The 21,550-nt window shown below is 37.4% G+C and overlaps 1 protein-coding gene across 1 annotated transcript in view; it reads right to left on the bottom strand.

Moving 5' to 3' along the window:
* The window catches only part of stau2 (staufen double-stranded RNA binding protein 2), a 79,867-nt gene that overhangs the window by 55,383 nt on the left and 2,934 nt on the right, over positions 1 to 21,550 (bottom strand). Inside the window, exons 3-7 of the mRNA XM_088441899.1 lie at positions 20,736 to 20,866; positions 20,402 to 20,561; positions 19,083 to 19,218; positions 6,216 to 6,375; positions 2,554 to 2,661 (exon numbers count right to left, since the gene is read on the bottom strand). Coding sequence (XP_088298025.1) covers positions 2,554 to 2,661; positions 6,216 to 6,375; positions 19,083 to 19,218; positions 20,402 to 20,561; positions 20,736 to 20,866 — 695 coding nt within the window. The remainder of the gene's footprint in view (positions 1 to 2,553; positions 2,662 to 6,215; positions 6,376 to 19,082; positions 19,219 to 20,401; positions 20,562 to 20,735; positions 20,867 to 21,550) is intronic.

The following is a 21,550-nucleotide window of genomic DNA, read 5'->3' as shown; positions in this document are numbered from 1 at the left end:
TACATATGTTTGACGAATTCTAAAAAAAATGTACAGTTAACAGATCTGTCTCCTGTTTCAGACTTTTCAACTCGTAATGGCAGGTATTGCAATGGGGTAATTCCTTGCCAAATTACTCAATGGTTTTAAGGAGGCCGATTCTGATTTTGATAAAACTTTGTGTACTTGTCGAAAGAGGACCTGAATATAGCGGATCTAAAGGCTAACAAACAAGCTAATCGAGACTCTCTTGCTAAGTTGATAGACATACTGCAGGGAACAACACAGGCTCTGTCTAACAGTATTCTTGTTTTTCATAAAACTAACACATCTCATGTCTTCCTATTTTGAGGATATTTGTTTGTTTATTGAAGCGGTTTGGACAAGATGTCGAGGCTGCGTACCATTCTTGTGAGGGTATAAATGAGATCGTTTACGTTGTCACTCTACAATGACAACAAATTTACCTCTGACTTCGTTGGACTAATTAAACTGGGTCCCGAATGAACTGCGCACACCATTAATGATGGACTTCTGAAACGCAGGCTTGACTAAGGAAACATTGCTGAGTGCACCCAGACAGTGTGCTTAATGTGGGAGCGACACAGAATGACATTGAGGAAGGCTTTTTAATGAAACAAAGGGTGCATACCAAACACAATGTCCTGGTAGTCATGTGAGTAAACCACGAAAAACAATTATGTGCACCCCTGATCATGTACATGATAACACATAAAAAATGTACTAGCCCCATAAGATCATCATACTGATTTGAGAAAGAGTCAGCCAAGAAACAGGAATCCTAGTCTGAAAACTGCTACTCAAGGCCTTTTAAGGCGAGAGGGTGAAATTGAAAGTAGCCTAATTTCACACTGTGACATATAATGAATCACACCAACACAGATTTAGCCATGTTCATATATTAATAGTGGTTCCAGGAAGAACAGCTATGTCATGGTCTGATGAGTAAATGTGTTTCTAACAGAAAAATGGGGGAGTGGATGGGAGGGCTGGACGGCTTTCTGGATAACTTTCCGAAATTGTGTAAACTCATTAGTGGACGAAGCCAAAATTTTGTGATGCTTCCTTCCGTCTTTGTCTTCGTTTCCTGTCACCCCCATTCACCCAAATACCCTTTGCTTTCACATACTGTATATCATTCTTTTGTATTTTTTGGGATTGATAGTCTGAGGAGTTGGAAAGGAAGGATCCAATGGCGGAAGGGAGGGGGCACACAGAATAAACTGAGCCTCCCTTGTTTTTGGCACCTTGAAGTGTTGAGAAGGAGAAAGGGTGATGAGGGAAAGATTATTGGATACGTCAGTGGAGATATGGTGAAAGCCAAAGAGAACAGACGAAGCAGGTTGTTTCAGGACATTATTGATTTTTAGAAAACCTCATGGTCAGTCAAAGTCAAGGACTTGAAAAACTCATGCGTGGAACTCTTTAAAAAAAAAAAAAAAAAAAAAAAGCACGACAGGACACAAAATCTTGAGCAAGGTCAGTAACCATTCATTAGGGTGTACCAACAGTCCATGTATCCACTTCATGGTCATTTCAGGGCTGGAGTCGATGCCAGCTGAATCAAGTTGTAGGGTGAACTACACTCTAGGCTGATTGTGTTCCAACACAGGAAAAGGTATGGCAGCTCGGGCTGGTTTTACCCAGCATAGGCCAAAGTCAGCATGACTGAGAATCAGTGTCAGTTTTATCATTTTTTTTGGTTGTTGTTGTTTTTTAAACAAGTATGTTAGGTACATTTCATTAAGATGGGCGAGATTTGTTTTGCAACATTAATTTGTTTATATCAGGGGTGCACAGACTTTTTTCACCCGAGGGCCACAAATGCCAATTCAGTAGTTGTTACCTATTTTTGCATCCATCAGCATTGTGCCACTTGCGCAAAACCTTGATTGCACGATTGAACTCATTTCCAATTTTTTAAAATGAAAAATACATGTAAATCAAATTTATTTGATTTCTTGCTCAGCCCAACTAGGGATAGGGCGATTATCGGAAGGGTTTATTCCCTGTGCCAATATTTGGCATTTTGACAAATATTGATAACCTATAATATTACTAAAAAATGTGTCCACTTCAGGGAACGATTTAAATGTTCAGCTAATTTTATAATAGACTCTACTGACACTGGAAACACTCTAGACATTTTGTTTTTGTTTGAAATATGGAGATAACATTTTCACAAACTTCGGAGAACTTGATTTATTCTGGAAGACTTCAGAGAGCTTGTTTAAATTTTCATCTACATTCTTAAGATGTACTGAGGACACTGGGAGGTCCTTGAACCTTTTGATAGAATTAAAAAATAAAATGAATGCTATATAAAATTGAAAAAAAAAATTCAACTTGTTCAATAAGCACATGCTTTAAAACATTTGAACAAATGTTAGTTATTGGCCTGATTGGTGTTGAAAATTACTATTAAAAAAATTAAAATTAAAATAATTTAAAATATCAGTCTATCTTACAACCCTCACAGTATTGCTGCCCATTGTTTGGAAACCCACTTTGCCAAAGTTCTGTCATTTTCAATAACAATCTACACAGGCTCACCTCAAAGTTGACTGTCAAGTTCCTCTTGAGGGCAATTTCATAGACCAGGCTGATCTCTGATTTGCTGGCATCAGCACCTTCCTCATTTTCAACCTTTTCTTCTGGACCCTAACAAAAGGATTAAGAAAGAGAATCAGACATGTCAGACAATGTGTTTTTAGGAAACTACATATTAAGTGGAAATTAGTCCGTGCAAAAAAATGCACGGACTAGTACTGTTCTGGTTTGAAACTGAAATATTAGTCATTTGTTTTCTTTTAACTGATAAGCGTATCTCATATTTGTGGAAAATTTGTGATAAATGATTTACCAGAAAAAAAAAATAAAAATTGACCATGACTGTGCGAGAACTGTATCCAGCCATGTCAAAAAATTACAGATTCAGGAGGTGCAAGTGAGCCAAACTTTTGGAAAGTGAGGCATGAACGTTCCCCGCTTATGACTCTCATCTGATGACTGAAGTATGGCTCATCATACTAGAGAACCATTATATCAACTATTCCCACCAGACAAATTAATCTCTATGCACATCATGAACAACTTTCCCCTAAAAGCAGATATTAGATAAGTAGGAATTGTCAACTAATAAACTTGAGGGTTTTTGGGTGGGAGGGATGGGTGATGTTTATTTCTACACCCAGAAAACCCATGTTTGATGTAAATAAATTGCGTTAACGGCGACAGTTACAATGTCCTACTTAGCAGATCATAAGATGAACATGCTATGTTTATCAATTAGGCTTTGAAAACAAGTAGTACAGTATACAGTCTGTTTGATATTACATAAGTAGTCATTTTGGTCATATATCATTTTTAGAGCATTTTGATAAGTCATGCTTAAATCCATTTAGCTGAAAAAAATTGCAATAGTTTTAATGATGGATGGATGTGTCAGTGGATGTGAATGCACAAGTAAACTTGAATGACCAAGCAGATCGGTCAACCTTGCTATGACAACGACTGACAAAGACAAATAGACTTGACTTAAGTAGTTCAACTAAGAGCTACAAAATCTTGGAAAAGTACAGCAAGTGGAATGGAATGTCTCACGCTAAGACCTAGTTATATAGTTTAGGATAAAACACCATATTTCAACATTTTTCATATTTTATGGTGGATAGTACCAGATCAATAATCTGTTCCAGTTGGATCACTACATGTCCTTCGCACGAATCTCCAGAACCTCATTTTTATTCTACTAGTGCCTTAGGATGTCAAATGAACAAATCCAAAGTTTGAACCACGTAGCTCAAATAGCTTTCAAGTAAGTGGCAGCTCTTCAATGTTTGGATGCCATGGACACTTTCGGGATCCAGGAATTCCATACTAAATTTTGGATCATATTGGAAGGCTGTTTGAGCTAGGAGGTCCAAACTTTGAAATCTTTCATTTGACGTCACACGGCTCGGGTAGAATAAAAATCAGGCAAATTGAATAGATGTCAGTGGGGAGGTTGTCTGACTTGACATGTAATGACCCAATACAAGACTAAAAGAAAATCGTTACAAACTCAACTGGTTAGCATAGGAGAATGCAAAGCACACGGAGAAGCCATATTCTCGAGCTTGTCATTCCAACTCTAAGTATAAACCAGATTTTAAGATTGATTTGCTTTGCAAATAACAATGGCATCATAGATGTAGATTATTGATGTTCATGATTTTTCATGTAAATAGCTCCTATGATAGTCAAGGGTCACTAAACTACAGGTGACTTAACTGCTATCCAACAAATCAATGACAGATTGCATCTTAAAAGGTGTTTATATACTGTAGCTAATTTAGCTTTTAATGTACTCACTGAAACTGAATAAAAAACAAAAAACAAAAAACAATCCCATGTATTTAAACACACTTTAAAGAAGAAAATAACTTGAATCGTTGCTCCAAAAATGTCTTGAACACCAAGTTTAAGAATTTACTGAGGACATTTCATAATAACTTATTTGGAGTCAGAATGACAAACATTTCCAAAACAACCATGGCGTGCAACAAATTGCACAACAAGCCTCAGCAAAAGAAGAAAACAAAAGAGCTCATTTTTGAATGCAAAAACAAAACGGGTCAGGCAAGTAACAGAAGCAAATTGTGACAAAAGCAAATTACTAGCAATTAGCATGTTATGAGCATCTGGGTTAATTTGATTTGCCGTATGAGACAATAACAGGCAACAAATGTGCCTTAACCTTTTCACTACCAATTCTTGATGTTTTTGTTTTTGATAAGAAAAAAAGAATCTCATGGCATATATTACTTGTTTATGTTAAGGATACTTGGAAAATTAGTTTAAAAAAAATCCCACTTCTATAGTTTAGGTTACAGGCCGTGGGATTTTTTTTGTCCCGTTCATATTTTATAATAATAATGTTAATAATAATAATAATAATAATATATCAATATAATAATTACATAATATTTCACCTATATAATAAGAATATCTATAATTATATAATAATACTATACAATATAAACATGCCAGAGGAGTGAAAATGATCACCAAACGCCTACAATAGTAATTTGGCAAAACTACAATAGTGATTTTACAACAACAAGCCATCCGTAGTGCAGCAAACTAACATTTGTCGTATCTTTAATGGTGATGTTCTTTTTTAGAAATGCAAACTGGAAACTGGCGACTTATGTCGCATAAAACGCTCAGTGAAAGTAGCATAAATATGTTAGCCACGTTAGCTTCATTTACAACAGCTGTACCAAGTCATTGGCTGCGGCAACCAAAGAGTATGAACCACATCCGAGAGGAGGTTCCCGCTGCAGGCTAATGTGCGACTAAAGTGATTTCATGGCGGTATCTCATACCGCAGCTCAAGGGGGTGAATTAGCCGCTTAAATCCACTGCCTTCAACAATCAAAAATAGCTTCACATCGAGCGCGATGTACATACCAAAATCAAGCGTTATTTTGGTAGCCCTCACACTTGATCGGTCCAGTGGTGATGCAAAACTGTTTTCCTCGATTGGAAAACCAAAATATTGTCACACAGACAATTTAAAAGTAATCGAAGTATCCTGCATTTCTGCCTCCTCCTTTTGAATTAATGGTGGATTGCAAACAACATTTAGGTGCATACCGGCACCTACTGTAAGGATTTAGCACTCATGCCACAAATTCTATAGGGGCAAACTGCAAACTGAAACCAGATTAATTGTACATTAGAGTTATTGGCGTTGAGGTGGATTTGATGGAAGCTGGTTATTTAATCATTTGCTTAATCAGATGAACAAGCAAAACACTAGCCATGGAGCACAGTACTGTCAAATAGGGATCCATCTGAAATATAACATTTCAGGGTTTTGGCAGTCCAATCTCAGTCCTATAGAGAACTAAGGTAAATATTTGATTCTTCAAAAGGACACATGGACCTTGTAATTTGTAGATGAGCTAAGACATTTCAGAAGTCAAACTATGTCTGCGAAATCTGTAGTTTTAATTAATTCATTTGGATTTTCTTTTTATTTCTTGTGAATGATAGTTGATTTGCCTTCGATCAATTCATTTGGTTGACATATTGTGGTGGCAAGTTAGTGTATATAGCACATATTTTAGATTCAATGAAATACTTTTTTTTTTTTTTTTTTTTTTTTAAAGTATTTGGCCGGAGAGAAGTCTACTGCTTTAAGCCAATTGCAATTTGAGTGCAGTCACCCGTGGTGGTCTTTCTGGGATGGGTTCATTCCGAAGGGTTTGCAGGGCCTTCATGGCAGCGTTGTGTCTGGCAGCTTGACGGGTGCGCCCCTCACCAATGAACTCGTGACTTCCCACAGAGAGCTGTACATAGAAGATCTTAGGAAAAGGATAAGGGTACCTGAAAAGAGCCAAACAAGAGGCAGAATTTCATCATCAAATTGACAGTTGATTATGTCCCCAAACAAAAGTAGCTTGACTATTATGAGACAATCTAAAGCAGTGGCTAATGTAACCCCAGAGAAGGCGCTAACACAATACGTTGCTTCATGTTCTAATTAATTTGCTCTTACTCTGAAAAGAATTATGTACTCATGTAACCCCTGTAAAGTTTTCAGCAGAGGCTCTAACATAGCAATACGTTGTTTCATGTTCTAATTAATTTGCTCTTACTTTGAAAAGAATCACGTATTGTTCCTATCAGAGCACTAAAAACTAGAGACTGTTAAAATCTCACATACCCCCAAAAGCGTTTTCACATAGACCCATTTGAGAATTGCTTATCTAAAGCATTTAATACACTCATAAAAATAAAAAGTGCTGCAATATATTAGGGTCAATTACTACACAATACCTTGGTGGGCAATCACCTAAGTAATGTCTTGCTTTTATTTCTCAGTTTTAGCTTGCCAAACAAAGCACAGGGCCACATCTATCCTCTCCTCTTTCTTCTGATCCTCAACATAGATTTTATTCCCTTTCATCTGGTCCTGACAGAGCGGGATTGAGCTGTCAACGAATTGATAGAACGGTCTGCAAGTCCATGTAGTGATACCCCCTCCCGGGTCAGGGGGGAATGTCTGCAGAATGGAGGGTAATGAAAGAGAAATAGTGGGAAAGCTAACAAGAGGCGGGAGGAATCAGACGTTTTTAATATCAGTCTATCCCCATCTTCTAATTCCTTTTCTGCCAGTAAATACACTTCAACTTATAAGTACAGGTCAGATAGTGTTTGTGGCACAAATACAGTTATGATAATCAAGGCAAGCACTCCAGAAGTTAATGGTAATCTTTCACACCATTTACGCATTCCATCAGTCAGGAAACACCAATTTAAAAACCAGCACAATTGTGCAAAGGATATTGCCATATGGGTTCAGGAACACTTATTCAAAAAAAAAAAAAAAAAAAAAAAAAAACCCGTGTCAGTTAACAGTCTCTACGTCTACGAATACACATTAAAATACTACCATGCGAAATATAAGTCAAATATCAGCAAAACCTAGAAAAACTGAAAAGTGAAAAAGTTGAAACGTCTGCTGTGGTCTGAAAAACTCCACATTTCAAATTTTTTTGGAGGACATTGCTTCCTTCAAGGCAAAAAAGAAAAAAAAAAAAAGGAATATTTTTTTTTTAATAAGGATGAAATTCAAATGCTGGAATTTATGTTATATGGTTGTATCAATGAATATGGCAGAGATAACTTACAGATTTGTAAATACACCATAAATGCTGAAGGATACAAAAAAGCAACGTCAATTTCAGGGGGGGTCCAATCTTAAATAAGCAATATCATTATATCAATATCAGCCATCTCTCGTGGACCTACGCAGTTGCCTGGGTTGTGACATGTATGCTGATGTCATGTTTTTCTTTATACCACTACATATGGACTGAATCAGCAGCATCTCTGTTGCTTGTGGCCAAGTAGAGCAGTACGATTAAACTTAACGACAAATGAAAACGAGTCACATGGTTTTCTCCATATTATCATAATATTGCTTCTTGACTAACAAGTTACTCTCTTCTCTTCATGTATTTCCCTAATCTCCTGCACAGCAGGCCTTAGAAAAAGCATTTGATTCTCTAAATGGCAGGAGGTCTTTCCTCGGCCCACAGCCGTCCTTCTCATCCGTCTGCACTCGGCTCCTCCAGGCCACTGGAGCCTTCCCTGGGCGGGGGTGTGCCTGGCCGTTGCACGTCAAGATCAGCCTCAGGGTCTCAGAGGATATGCCAAGTGCAACATGGGCTCTGGCCAACAGCGCCGAGCCGAGATGGGAGCAGCTGGGACAGGAACATGGAGTACAGGTGCAGAGAGGAAGAGATTGAGGGATAACACAGAGAATGAGAAAGGAGATTGAAGGAGTGGAAGAAACGGAGAAAGTGAGAGGAAAGGGTGAAGGGTGGGGGTATGGAAGGGGAGGCCGGTGGGAGACCCTAATCTACAACGTGGGAAAGTAGTGGCTTAGACGCCAGTGAGCGAGCCAAGAACACAGGAGAGCACACGTACACACACCAAAATCATGCGCGCAAGAAAAGCAAGAAAATCACATCAGTGCCTGCTGGCTTGCTCTGCATGTATGTGTTATCAATTATTATTTTTCTTATTATTATTACTACAAAGTGGGAATCAAGCCAGAAGACCTATTGGGAGGGTGTGGAAACTGCTGAAAGGGAGTAAAAAAACTAAAAAAATGATTTAAAACACATATTTTTTATGATGATCTTTCTATTTGCATGCGTGAATGTGTAAATTCAAAGTATGACTCATAAGTATTTCATACGCAGACTGTCTGTCTGTAACCTTTGATCCCTCAAACAGTCATAATGGGAAATGAGAGATATGGCCATTCAATTACTCCAGCAAATAACAAGGTGACATTTAGTCTGGGAGCCAATTTTGTTGCGGCGAGCGAAAAACTTTGCAGCTTTCCTGGATGGAAAACGTTTTGATTCTTGTCCTTGAAGTTGATCACAACTCTCCGCACCTCATTGCTCTTTTTTTAATTGGTTCCTAAACAAAACAAATCGATCCCAACAATTCCAACAGCTGTGTTGGCTGAAACAGAAACTTTTACTATTAATTGCTATAAGACCATGCAGATGTGAATTTTGTTTGTCATAATTGTTAATCATCTAAAGCAGACATGACATTTGCTATGTATAAAAAAAATGTACCGGTATATATGAGGGCAGATAATACACTTAACACTACTCAAAAAGGTTACTCGCTCATGACTTTGCAGATAGGCCAGACAAAGATCTGCAAGTTTCAGGCGGTGGCCTGGACGGAAGAATGTTCACATGAAATGCATTATTTCACCCTTTTTAAAAAAATTTTGACTGCAAATGACCACATATGCTCAAAGCCCAGGTGAGGATCAATCATGGCTCATTTGGTTTCTTGATATGGTCATTTGAGGTTAACGAGGATTTTCAGTTGACAGCAAGAGGAAAAATGCGCTATAAAAGTACTAATTATAAATGAATGTGAAATTAGTTGTGAAATTAATTATAAGCAAAATATTAATACGTTTAGCATCCCTTTAGTCCCAAGGTCAGGTTTTTGAGGGTGAAAATGACAAAGGGCCAGTATGAGCTCACAATCATGAATTATGGTGCAGCGTCTGCTCTAGCGGAAGTCCCTATTTGAGGATACATGTTAAAACTGTTAGAGGATAACAAATTTGGTTCAAAATGAGTTTTCTGGCATGCTGGTAAAATAAAAAGATGGTGGGGGAATGTCTAAAACCTTCTGCAATGCATTTGAAAAAAATGTGTCTGAGCTTTGGACAATGCAGACATGCTTTGAAGTACAATAATTAAAGTTTGCATGTGTGTGTGTTGTTGGCTTTTGGATTAATAAAAAAGCAAAAAAAAAAAACCCAAAAAAACATTTGTATTCAGTAACACACAGGACAGCCGAAGGGGGGAAGAACAACATGACATGTCGTGGTTTTCCTCACGCCACCATTAAGACGAGCAGCCAACAGTTGGAGGCTTTCACTACAGTTGCGCACAAACATGAACATGACGCGACATGGCCAGAGCAAGCGTAAATGGAACGGTGCTGCTTTGAGAGCAAAAAGAATGACAGAGCTTTTGTGGATAAATGAAAAAAAAAAAAAAACTTGGACAGGCTTGCTCTTCCTCCAGCTGCACTTTCTTTCAATCTCTTGCCAGACATGTCCTTGTTTTCCCTCCCTCCTTTCCCTGATGCTACATTCCCTGTGTCCATCATTAATTGCTTTTCTTCCTTTTTGCCTCACGCAACTGCTAATACATAATGATATGGACCCCGCACGCCCCCCACTCCCCCCCAAAAAAAAATATATATATAAAGTGTGTATACTGCAGAATCTACATTGTAGAGAGAGCAGTTTTCTCATGACATTGGTCCGTGTGTGTGTGTAAGGAGGGAGGGGGTCAATGCTTTTTATTGTCACAACAAGAGCAATACAATTTTCTTTTCAAATTAAAGGCGAATGAATTGGAACATGAAGCAACTAATTACTAGCTTGTGTCATAGTGACTCCTTAGCAAAACACTGTATGCTTTTATTATGTTACTATTTTTATGGTTGTGCAGTCATTTGTGATGCAATTTTCCAGCAAGTGAGGCTCAAATAAAACTGATGGTGTCACAAATTTCTAGAGTTGCTGAATAAAATATAATTAGAAGGACCAGTAAAAAAGTAGTTCCAAAGTTTATCAAATCAGACAAGGATGGCACAACACACTGTTTCAAGCACCCCCCAGCATAAATATGCCAAACTCTTGCAAAAAACGTGTGATGATTGGTGAGGATTGCAAGAAGAAACGTCCCAAGTTGAGTATTCGACTACTTACTAACTAACTATTAATGATTACTGATGACATTGTTTAAAAGTTGAACATTACTGTTATTGATTAACCTTATTGGCACTTCTTTCAGTCAGTGTTATTGTTAAAACCATGCAAACTATAGAAACACTCAATTTTGATGAACAGTAGATGGGACAAGTACAAAACAAAGATGTAAATAATTTGAATTAGAGTAAATAAATTACCATTATTTCTTTTTTTGAGAAACTGTATATTGTAATCTGAATAAATTGAAGGGTGACCTGCATCCTGGAAAGTATCACATTTACAATGTGGTTTTCGCGATGAAATACCATAACTGCAGTGTTGCGTCATATAATTTTTATGATATCAATTGTTACGATGTTCATTTAATTCCAAATTGTGATGTATTTTTGTATCATTGCTTACCCTAGCCCCATTATGAGCTTGCCTTTTTATGAGCTATCAAAAAAAATGCATGTATAGCATGTAGCAAATATGTAATCATTGAAGTCATTAGTGACACAAAGTTCAATTACTCACTCACACGCTTGTTATATACGTCCACTCTTGCAATCAGCTGTGTCCTAAAAAGACTTCTAATATAACCGTCTTTACCAACAAACAGTGCTTTAGTTCCAAACAGAGCACATGAGAGATGCTTTGTTGTTGTTAATTTCAATCTAAGTGTCAGAACCTAAGAGTGTCCATTGTTTCCACTGGCTTGTTTTGGTTTCAATTTTGAACATGAGATTAAAGCGCCCTTGTGGATGCACCGTAATCAGTCTCGGGGCCCTCCTTCAATGCTTGGCTCAGGAGAAATCAGGGCCCCCAATAAAATTACCCCAGGGCTCTCGTAATGGCTGACTAATGGTGACACATCGTGTATCACTTCCAAATATGAAAAATTTACAATAGTATTACTCAGAGGGATCAGGCTAAAACAAATGGATTTGGTTACTGGGTAGAAAAAAAAAATACACACGGAATAATTCACCATGGAAGTAATACCAGCTGCTTGAAAATAGTATTTGATGAGCTCACCAAAAACTGGTATCGTATAAAAGGAAAATAACTATGAGAATATGATTTTTTCCTATGTGAGTGAAGAACAAATACACCGTGTGTATATTCGTGCCACAGACAAAAAAAAAAAAAAAAAAAGAGATCTGAACCTTTCTGCCCTTCGAGTGCCAACTTGGCTAAATGAAAGGAATAGCTGGCTGGGGATCGGTCTGAAACAGACCCTGCTGTCCTCATTAAAAGTATTACATTGTGACCTGCTGTTTTATGTTCATTGTCATTAAGTAGGAAAATGGGTTCCTTTGTTAGAAAAAAAAATAATTCTGGTGCCATTTTAAGATTTGCCTTAATCAAATACACAATGTACATCTTTGTATGTTTTTTTTGTTTTTCCCCCGAGAATCCTGGCTTCATCCCAAAAAACAAGTTTTGATGTGAGTGTGAGTAGTAGAGATGAGTGGTAAGAGGGCAACTCAAATCAATCAATGAATTATGTAGGTTATAGTTTGTAAATTTAAGTTATTTTATTTTTGCAATGGTGTGTTTTTGAGTAGGACATTGGTTATGGCGCGCATGTGAGATTTTAATCAAAGTTTCTGGAGGTATCAGCGTTAATGCTTTTTAATGCCATAGCAGAAACAGTACTGTTTTTGTCAAATTAAGACCCAAATAAAGGGAACAGGAAGCAACTTATTGCTAAACTTTTAAAGTGAGTCTTTTGGAAATTGTTGTATGGCTTTACTTAGTTAAGTTTTACAAGAACGTGCATTGTCAAAAACTAAAACATGATGTGACACATCATTATTTCATTTTGAATGAAATACTAGAAATACCACCACAAAATGTCGTTCAAATGTTGAATAAACCAGACACATATGGCACAGTGCTGTTTTACGTATTGTACTTCTCATGTACAAGTAGAGTTTTTTTCCCCCTCATTTTCAACCCCCATATAAGGGGGAGGGGCAACTTATACCCGCATAACTCAAAATCAGACCAATTTTCTCCACATCTCTGTGTTTCAATAACATTAATTCGAATGTGAAATATCACGTCTTTTACAAGGCTTAAAACAATTTAATTTACCCTAATTCAATATAGTATGCATCTGTTTTAATCAGTTTTAATTTTCAAAGGCACTTTTGTTAAGCGCTGTCTTATTACCTCTTTGTTGTCAACAATGAGGCTGCAAGGATCATTTTTCCGACGGACTTTGCCATTATGAAAATGAAAAGACGGCTTGACGTAGCCGTTCAAAGACAAAAATGCACGTGTGGATTTCAGTAGGTTGGGGGTTGAACCACAACGAGGAACAACCGATCCACGCTCTGATCTTGCCGCGGTCATCACTTGGATAAAGAAGGCTTCAGTAAAGCATTTCTGGAGACCTCCATTTCAAATAAATTGGACGGGTCCGAAAATGACGCAAATGACGAGCAGGAAGAAGAACATCCGGGATTTAAACGGGAGGAGCTCTGTAGCGTGTCAGATAGTGATGATGACTTTTAGGGCTTTTTGACTAATTCATATTTAGCCGTGTCAAAAATATAAAGCATCAAAACCAAATTGTTTTATCGTTGCAACATTAGTTTCAGCATTTGCGTTTGCATGTTTCCTTACACTGCATCGCACTTGTCTCGTTTCCGCCTTACCCCTCTCCCCTCCAAAACCGCAATAGTATGTTATTCAATAAAAAATGAAGAAAATGAAGCACCGTAATTTTGTCATTTTAATAACACACACCATGTATTTTAATTGGACAGCCACAATATGTGTAACCACTAAAGTCAGGGGTAGACTTATACACGCTTTTTTGTAAAATTCACTATAATGGAAATAAAACAAGGAGGAGGGGATCGACTTATGCACGAGGGTCAACATATACATGGTAGAAATACGGTACTTTTCTTTCTATCCAAAAATCATTTGCTTTTGGGGGCACTCGGTTGAAAACAACACAAAACAAAAGTATTTAATCATTGAAAAAGGGTTGAGAACCACAGGTTTTGGACAACTACAAGGGACAGTTCTTTGTCATCCAATGTCAGAAAATAAACAGCAGTGTTGAGCTATGCCTAAACTGTTGTGAAATGCCAAGGACTTGAACCTGACTGTTTTTTGAACTTATTTAAAATTATACAAATTATAGCTTTGCACAATGGGAAAACTACAAACACTACTGTACGGAACAGAATTGAACTTGTTGGTGTGGTCTACATAAGACAGTTCCAGTTCAACATCATACACAATACACACGCTCAAATTTTCCACCACAAATTGCATGTTCAAAGAGCAACATGCTTGGTTTGTAAGGTTCAAGTGTGGAGCCACCAAAACCACAATACATGGAGCAGGCTGAGGAATGCTGGGAAACGACAGTTGCAGTATCGCAGACTGTGTCAAACATACAGAGACAAGCTATTACGAAAGGCGCTTCAGCTGACGTAAGCTTGCTCTCACTTTCTCTCTCTCGAATTGTCATCGTCAGATGAGTTTCACACTGAAAACATTGAGTCAATGTTGGAGATGTGGACATGATGACTTACACAAACATGAGCATGAAACTCTAGTCATCTAAACTCAATGGACATGAAAGAAGTGACTGCCTTAAGTGAAAGCCAAATCTTTCCAAATAATTGTTTATTTTGGATGGATATACTGATCCCTCCACGCCTTGTCTCTTAAGTATTTTTTTTTTTTTTTTTTTATGAGTTTACACCCATTTGTACAATTTGAACACATCATCATTTGGCCATGGGTAACTCCTGTGGTGAATGTTAAGTCTTATATCATTGATAACGACATAAATCTGATTTACTAATCAATAAATACAAGTTGTAAACTTTATCAATGCAGGACGTCAAAAGAAATGTCAACACAAAGACCAGCATCAACAAAAGTTGTTAAGGGCATGAGAAAAGAAGACTACACTGTAAACTGGATGTTTGGTAAAGTAACAACTTATCAATGAATAACCTATTTTTAAAGTTATAGAGCGGTTCAACGATTACTTGATAACATGGATTGTAAAAGTAACCAATAATTATATTTTACAATAAGTTATCATAATTCTCCAAATATAAGACACTTTTGGAGGCCAAAAATGAAGGCCAGAAGTATGGGTGCATCTCGTAAACGGTAAAGATTAGGATTTTTTTTTTCTTATTCAACACTGTTTGAGCCACAAAAGCTGAGTTTTGATGCACAGATGCGCATTTTACATCGGCCGTATTCTCACAATAATTACTGTAAAGGGTCGAGCTAGAGGGCGGAAGTCAGTAGGCTGTAAGCAGCCAATGCTTGAGTTGCAGCTAACAGCGTTGACAGTGTAACGGTATTATTTTCAATAAAAGAAGAGAGCAGACTGAACCAACAACCAAGTCCATCCTTGTTCACACACAGGAATATTCCTAAAATGGAGATGATCATGTAAAGGGTATGATGTCTCCAGCTAATTCAATTACAAGTGGCAAGGTATGGAGCTGTGTGCAGTGGTACATGGAAAAGTAATCCATTTGACTCATCTATTAATTGTGGTCTTTTGGCATCAACACACAATCCTAAAGTTGGGGGAACACTGATGGTGCGCAACTTCCAGTATTTATGGCAAAATGAAGTCGAGCTGGAAAAGGAAAAACAACTCCTTCGAGTACAATTAACATTACATTGGCGCAGCGTTCATTGACTGGTATCAATTTGTGAAATCTGAAACACACTACACTTAACCCACAACAAATAAATAACTTACGAACACAAGGCACGAACGAACACAAGAAAATATGAAGAGTTTAGGATGATGAGTTATTCGGTGTCACTATAGTTTTTACATTGTCGCCAAACTCTTGGTGTGTCCTATACACAGTGACAAAGAAAATACCAGAAAATGACCCTAAAATTAATGATGCGTTTTATAAAGAGATGCGTCCCCTTTATTTCGGGAATTACGGTAATCATTGATCAGAATGTGAGTCTCAACTGAAAATATTCTTAGATTTTGACACAAGTATGATTTACTTTTCTTTTGATTATTTCATTGAAGAAAATAAATATGGTTGAAAGGTAAACAAACCAGATGTCCAACTGAATGTCAAGCTCTACTGTTTTCCTCTTTTTGATTGAAAGTTTTAAATTATTTAGCCAATATCAGAAGTAATATTTAACGTATTATTAATTTGATAAATGCATTATTTTTCATGTACTTTTAATGTTTTGCCAGAAAATGACATGACATGTACTCAAGGCTCAGACAACAACCAATAGTGTCTCAGATTCAGAAAACAAGTGTTTTTTTATTTAACTCCAGTCAACAACTGCCTGTGTGTGTCCTGCATGTTCTTCGGGTTTTTTTTTTTTTTTGCAACACACCTGATTCAAACGATTAGCTCATCAGAGAGCTCTGCAGGAACTTCATGAATACCTGATCATTTGAATCGGGTGTGTAACAAAGAATAACTTGGAAAACATGCAGGACACAAGATTGTATCACTTAACTAAATGATATGACATTTTTACTGCTAAAAATTGATAAATAAGTAAACTACTGGGAAGTCTTTAAGCATTTGAGAAACTAAAATGCCGGATGCCTAGTTGAGAGAAATTGCTTCCATTTCGTTTCATACATAAAACCATTAATGGCTCGCTCAGTATGTCAGCATATTCACATGAGGAAATGTCACAGGGCAGAGAACCCCCAGACGTTCATTCCTCCAGCTGACAAAATGTTACTGACATAACCAAATTAGGTGTGGGAGAGGGTGGGTGGTCAAAAGCTGCTCAGCCTCACTCCTAAGGGGGGAAAATTTTGTCCCAAGTCCAAATTCTGACAGAAAACCTACTGGGGCAAAAAGGAGGGAATCACAATGGACCCATAAGTCGGGAAAACATGGGGAAGAAGAAGCTCAGGACAACGCTAGGGGCCCAAGCATGTTGGGGACCTTATCACATTTTACAGTAAAAAATTAAATGGCTGTTTTAGCATCGATAATACTTCTGACTGACTCATAGTAATTGAGTGTTCCAATGGTAATATGATTTTCATAGATGATTCATAGGAACACGTTGATGCAACCATGTTTTTTTAGGTAGTGTCTATTGACTCATTTAGGTTGACTTACTTAAAAACTGTACGCATCACCCCGAGGAGGATGTTCTCCAATGCAATTTTGAGAATGAACAATGGGATGGTTATGAAACCACTTAAGATCAATTTTAAAGTGGACAGCCTTGGTCAGAAATTATTCACAAGCCCTTCGCCATAAATAAGATTCATTAAGACGCTGATAAATGCCCATTACATATTATCGCCGTATTTTCTCATCAAAGCACTTTCTGAATGAATCAATATAGGTCCTGGTGGTGATTAGAGCGCTGATGGATCAGAGCCAGACTGCCCTTTTAATGAGAAGATGTTCCATCAACATGGTTCCAGATCACTCTTATTCATCATAATAGGTAAGGATATGGGCCTATGAAAACCTTCGTTTCACCGCGGCATCATTACGAAGACCGATTGCGGCTATGTCCTGTCACTCTGCCACATGGCCTGTCATCTGAGGTAGAAAATTCATATTCACAAGGTCTCGCTTCAATTAATCCCACTGAAAGAACGAGACCTCGCGAAAACATAAAATAACTTTGCGTTAATGGATGCTCTTTTTCAGGCCTGCGTGCATCTCCTCAGCACCACTCCAGCTCACTTAAAAAGTGGCACAGAAGAAGCAAACAGACCAGAAGGCGTGCCGCTTTCCGCATTTAAACTCAAAACGTCGACAGTGACCAACAAAACTTTGGGAAACAGATTTTTGTCCCAAACATCACAGCTGTTTGTCTTTCACTGTTTGTGCCTGCATGCATCAAACAGAAGATGTGAGCCAGATGCCAGACTGCCCGCTGACGACTCTCATTTAACCAACAATGCCACTGAATCACTCTTTCTTCCTGGCTGTGCTGAGACATTTTAAAAATAAACTACAAAGTACAGACCACAGGATTTTTGTTTTCAGCTTTTTCATAATCAAATGATGACATACTGCGTGCATTCTCATATTGCTGTATAAGAAGCCACGAAATGGTTGAGACCACTGAACAGAAGCGATTCAAAAATGTAAAAATAATGAAACACTGCCACCTGGAGGATACACTTCAACGGATCACTTCTCGACTAGTCAAACAACATTGAGTTGCATTCTCTTATTTCTTTCACCACATTAGCTAACATACATACACATTTTAAATATTATATATATATATATATATATATATATATATATATATTACATATGTAATTACATACATATATATATAAACTATCCCAGGCACCTTGAACTGGTTGCCAGCCAATTGCAGGGCACACAGAGACAAACAACCATTCAAACTGACAACCGCAACTCAGGGCATTTTTGGAATGTGTGAGGAAGCCGGAGTGCCTGGAGAAAACCCACGTGGGCTGGGGGAGAACATGCAAACTCCACACAGAAAGGCTGGAGTGAGCTGGAATTGAACTCAGAACCCTGAACTGTGAAATGAAGATGCTAACCACTCTTCCAACAAGCCCCTGGGTAAATAATCAAAATGTAATACATCGTACTACTTTTTTCCTTTGTTCCCAATTAGAGTAGCCTCTCAATATAATCACTTGCAAAAATTGATCGCGGTTATTTGCAGTTTTTAATGACTATTCTCTATGAAGCTTGGTTGGGATAATTACTTGACTTTAATCATGGATTTAAAGTAAAATTATAATGGACAAAATTTTTGGTTCAAAGACTGTTGCAATAAGCTTTCTTTGAGCCATCTAAACGACTACCTGTGAAACACTATATGTGTTGAGCAAAACTACCAAATGTAACTCGTTTTTATGTGCATTTTTTTTCCTAATAGTCTTCTCATACAATTAATTCTCAAAACCTCTCACTTAAAAGGCTGAGCCTGGCTCTTCAGCACTACACCAAAGCAGCAGTTACGAGGACCTGTGGAGGTAACTTAAAAAGGGTGATTTGGCTCTGAGATGGTGTGCCAAAGATGTACAAATAATAGTGTTCAAACCTGCATTTGCAAAATGTAAGAGTTTTTTGTTTTTCCAGTTAGCCATTGAGAAACTTTTTAATGTAAAATTATGTAAAACGTCCATCTTTGTCTTTGTGCCAGTCACGCTTCTTTAAGTTTTGGTTGCAGATGTACAGTAAATAGAACATAATAATTTAATAACTCTTTTTGACAATGCTACTCTCCACCCCTTCAAAAATACTGTAGTATAGCTTACCTTTGGTTAAACATGCCTCTGAAGTTGTAGCAAGCTCTGTAGTTGGGCATGGGCTTGGGATCTAAAGGCCTGTAGATAGCCGGCTCGCCCCTCTTCATCGCCAAACCATTGAGCTCTACTGTCGGTGTTATACTGCCTGTGTAAGGGAGTGCATGTGGAACAATATGTTGATGTTGACATAATAAATATGAGATTCATCCCAAAGAACACAACACGTAAATTGTCAAGATTAATTTAATTACTGTTGGAGAGAACATGGAAGACCACAGGAGGGTTGAAGCGAGCCTGGATTTGAACTCTGTACTGCGAGGTGGACGTGCTAACCACTCTTCCACCGAGTTACTAACTAACATATACTTTCTTCTGAATATATTACATTTTATTTAAAAATGGAAGCATGCACATGAATGAAAATGTGCATATGAACATAACATATTACATCTATAGTCCCTTGGCAGCATAAAACCTTTCAAAAATGCTTGTGTACTGTTTACTGAGCATAAATATTTGCCCATTTTTGCCAGCTTAGTAATCTTTGCAACGCCCAGAGGAAGAGAAAAAAAGAGAAATGAAAATAAGTGTGATTCTAATATAAAGGTTTTACTCTTTAAATAAGCAAGGATTCACGTTTAGTAATAATGTAACTCTTTTCCAAACATTCTATACAAAAAAAGTACAACTCAAACTTCAGGTCGGAAACTTTTAAAAATTATCTTTTAACAACCCTTTCAGTGCCAAGCGTTATCGGAAAAGGAGGACTCTAAAGGCAAAGTATATTTAGCATTTTCACTCATCTTTCAAGTCCAAAAGAATATTGTGTGCTATGTCTATTTAAATATTGGTGGTATCATATGAAAGATTAACTTCCATTCCTTACTCTGAATTGCATGTAGGTAATAACCACGTCTAAATGTTTGGAAACACTGCTTTCCAATGGTCACAGTTATCACTACAGTGCTGAATTGGCTTATGTTATATAAGCATTAGTCAAGGCTGTCAGCTGCCCTCCATTAAAAAAATGTATTTGGCTAGAATTGTATTATTTATTATTGTTATTACTTTTTAAAAGACGAGAATTCTCATCCATAGCACTGAAACAGTTACGTTTGCATACTTTACCAAATATGTACGAAAATGAATGACTGTGCCAGTATTTAGGCAGAGCGCATGAATGTCAGTCTACCAATCTAAGTCCCAAACTGTACAACTATAATCTGGTAAAAATAACATGAATTATACCTTTAAACTAATATATGCATAAATTGACATGATCTTTCAAAAACACAAATGTTGAGATGTTTCCTCTTTGCTTACGTTACCTGGATTACTGTTGATGTCTACTTTGGGTGACCGAGGCATTGGCCTGGGAAGAACACTCTCATCCAGAGCTTTGGATGCTGTGGAATGCTGGGCCTTTTTAATGCTTGAGCCCTCTGCCTCCCAGGACTGTTCCCCAAGAGTCAACTGCACTGTAAAGATCTGAAACAGCGACACCCAGAGGCAACACCACATAATAAATTATGATATCGTGAAATAGAAAGAAAAATAAAACTGACAGCAAAAAAAAAAAGTCCTGAATCTATTTAATTTACATTTTGTTGGACATAATGATAATGACAGTTTGAAGGTCTGTTTCAACAATTTTGTCCTCACCTTCGCATGTGCAGGGCCTCTCTCAGTGAGGAGTTTGTACTGCGGCTGGATCCGATTGAAACGGGCTAACTCATTCACCAAACACATTGGAGTTTTCTCTTTAGGGTTTGCCATGTTCTCCTCGAGCGAACCTGACAACAGTACGTGGAGAAAGACAACATTAAATACCAGATCGCAGGTAGAGTACTTTCATTTTGTGGTGGTAGTGATTAAATATGACCATAGGGTGATGAGTTCAACAAGATTTGTTAGGAGGGGGTTGGGGGAATGACCACTTTAGTAGTGAGCCATGTTGCCCCTAAACAGGGTCGCTATTGTACTAAGGCCCAACCATCATGGATTTTTTTTTTTTTTTTTTTTTTTTTAGTTGATGCACATTTTCGGAAAAAAAAAATGCAGCTTGTTGATTAAGCGAGTTAGCTGATTAGTTTAAAATATATATAAAGCATGAAATAATCCCCCCCCACCCCAATTACATTTAAATGGGCATTGTCAAATATACGCATTATTAGGGAAGGGTAGGGTTAGGGATCAGCCTAGCCTGCAAATAGCCAATGTTTGATCAACTGTAAAAATGTTAGTTTGTCCCCTAAATTTCTTTATAATCATTTTCCTTTAAAATACAAATGCAATTATTTATAGTTACAATCCAGAATGAAACAGAAACTATCTATTTAGCATTCATTTGTAATAAATTGACAAATGTGTAAAATAAAACTAATAACTCACAGAGTTGTAGTATTTAGTATTCAAGGAGCACAATTTAAATGACAAGCATAGCTATGAATTTGGAAAGTTAAATATGTCTTCCCAAG

This window comes from Hippichthys cyanospilos, chromosome 19 (genome assembly GCF_059441005.1).
Source record: "Hippichthys cyanospilos isolate Australia breed blue-spotted pipefish chromosome 19, RoL_Hcya_1.0, whole genome shotgun sequence".
NCBI classification, from domain to species: domain Eukaryota; kingdom Metazoa; phylum Chordata; class Actinopteri; order Syngnathiformes; family Syngnathidae; genus Hippichthys; species Hippichthys cyanospilos.
The sequence above is the reverse complement of the archived record's forward strand: the minus strand, read 5'-3'. Positions and strand labels throughout refer to the sequence as shown.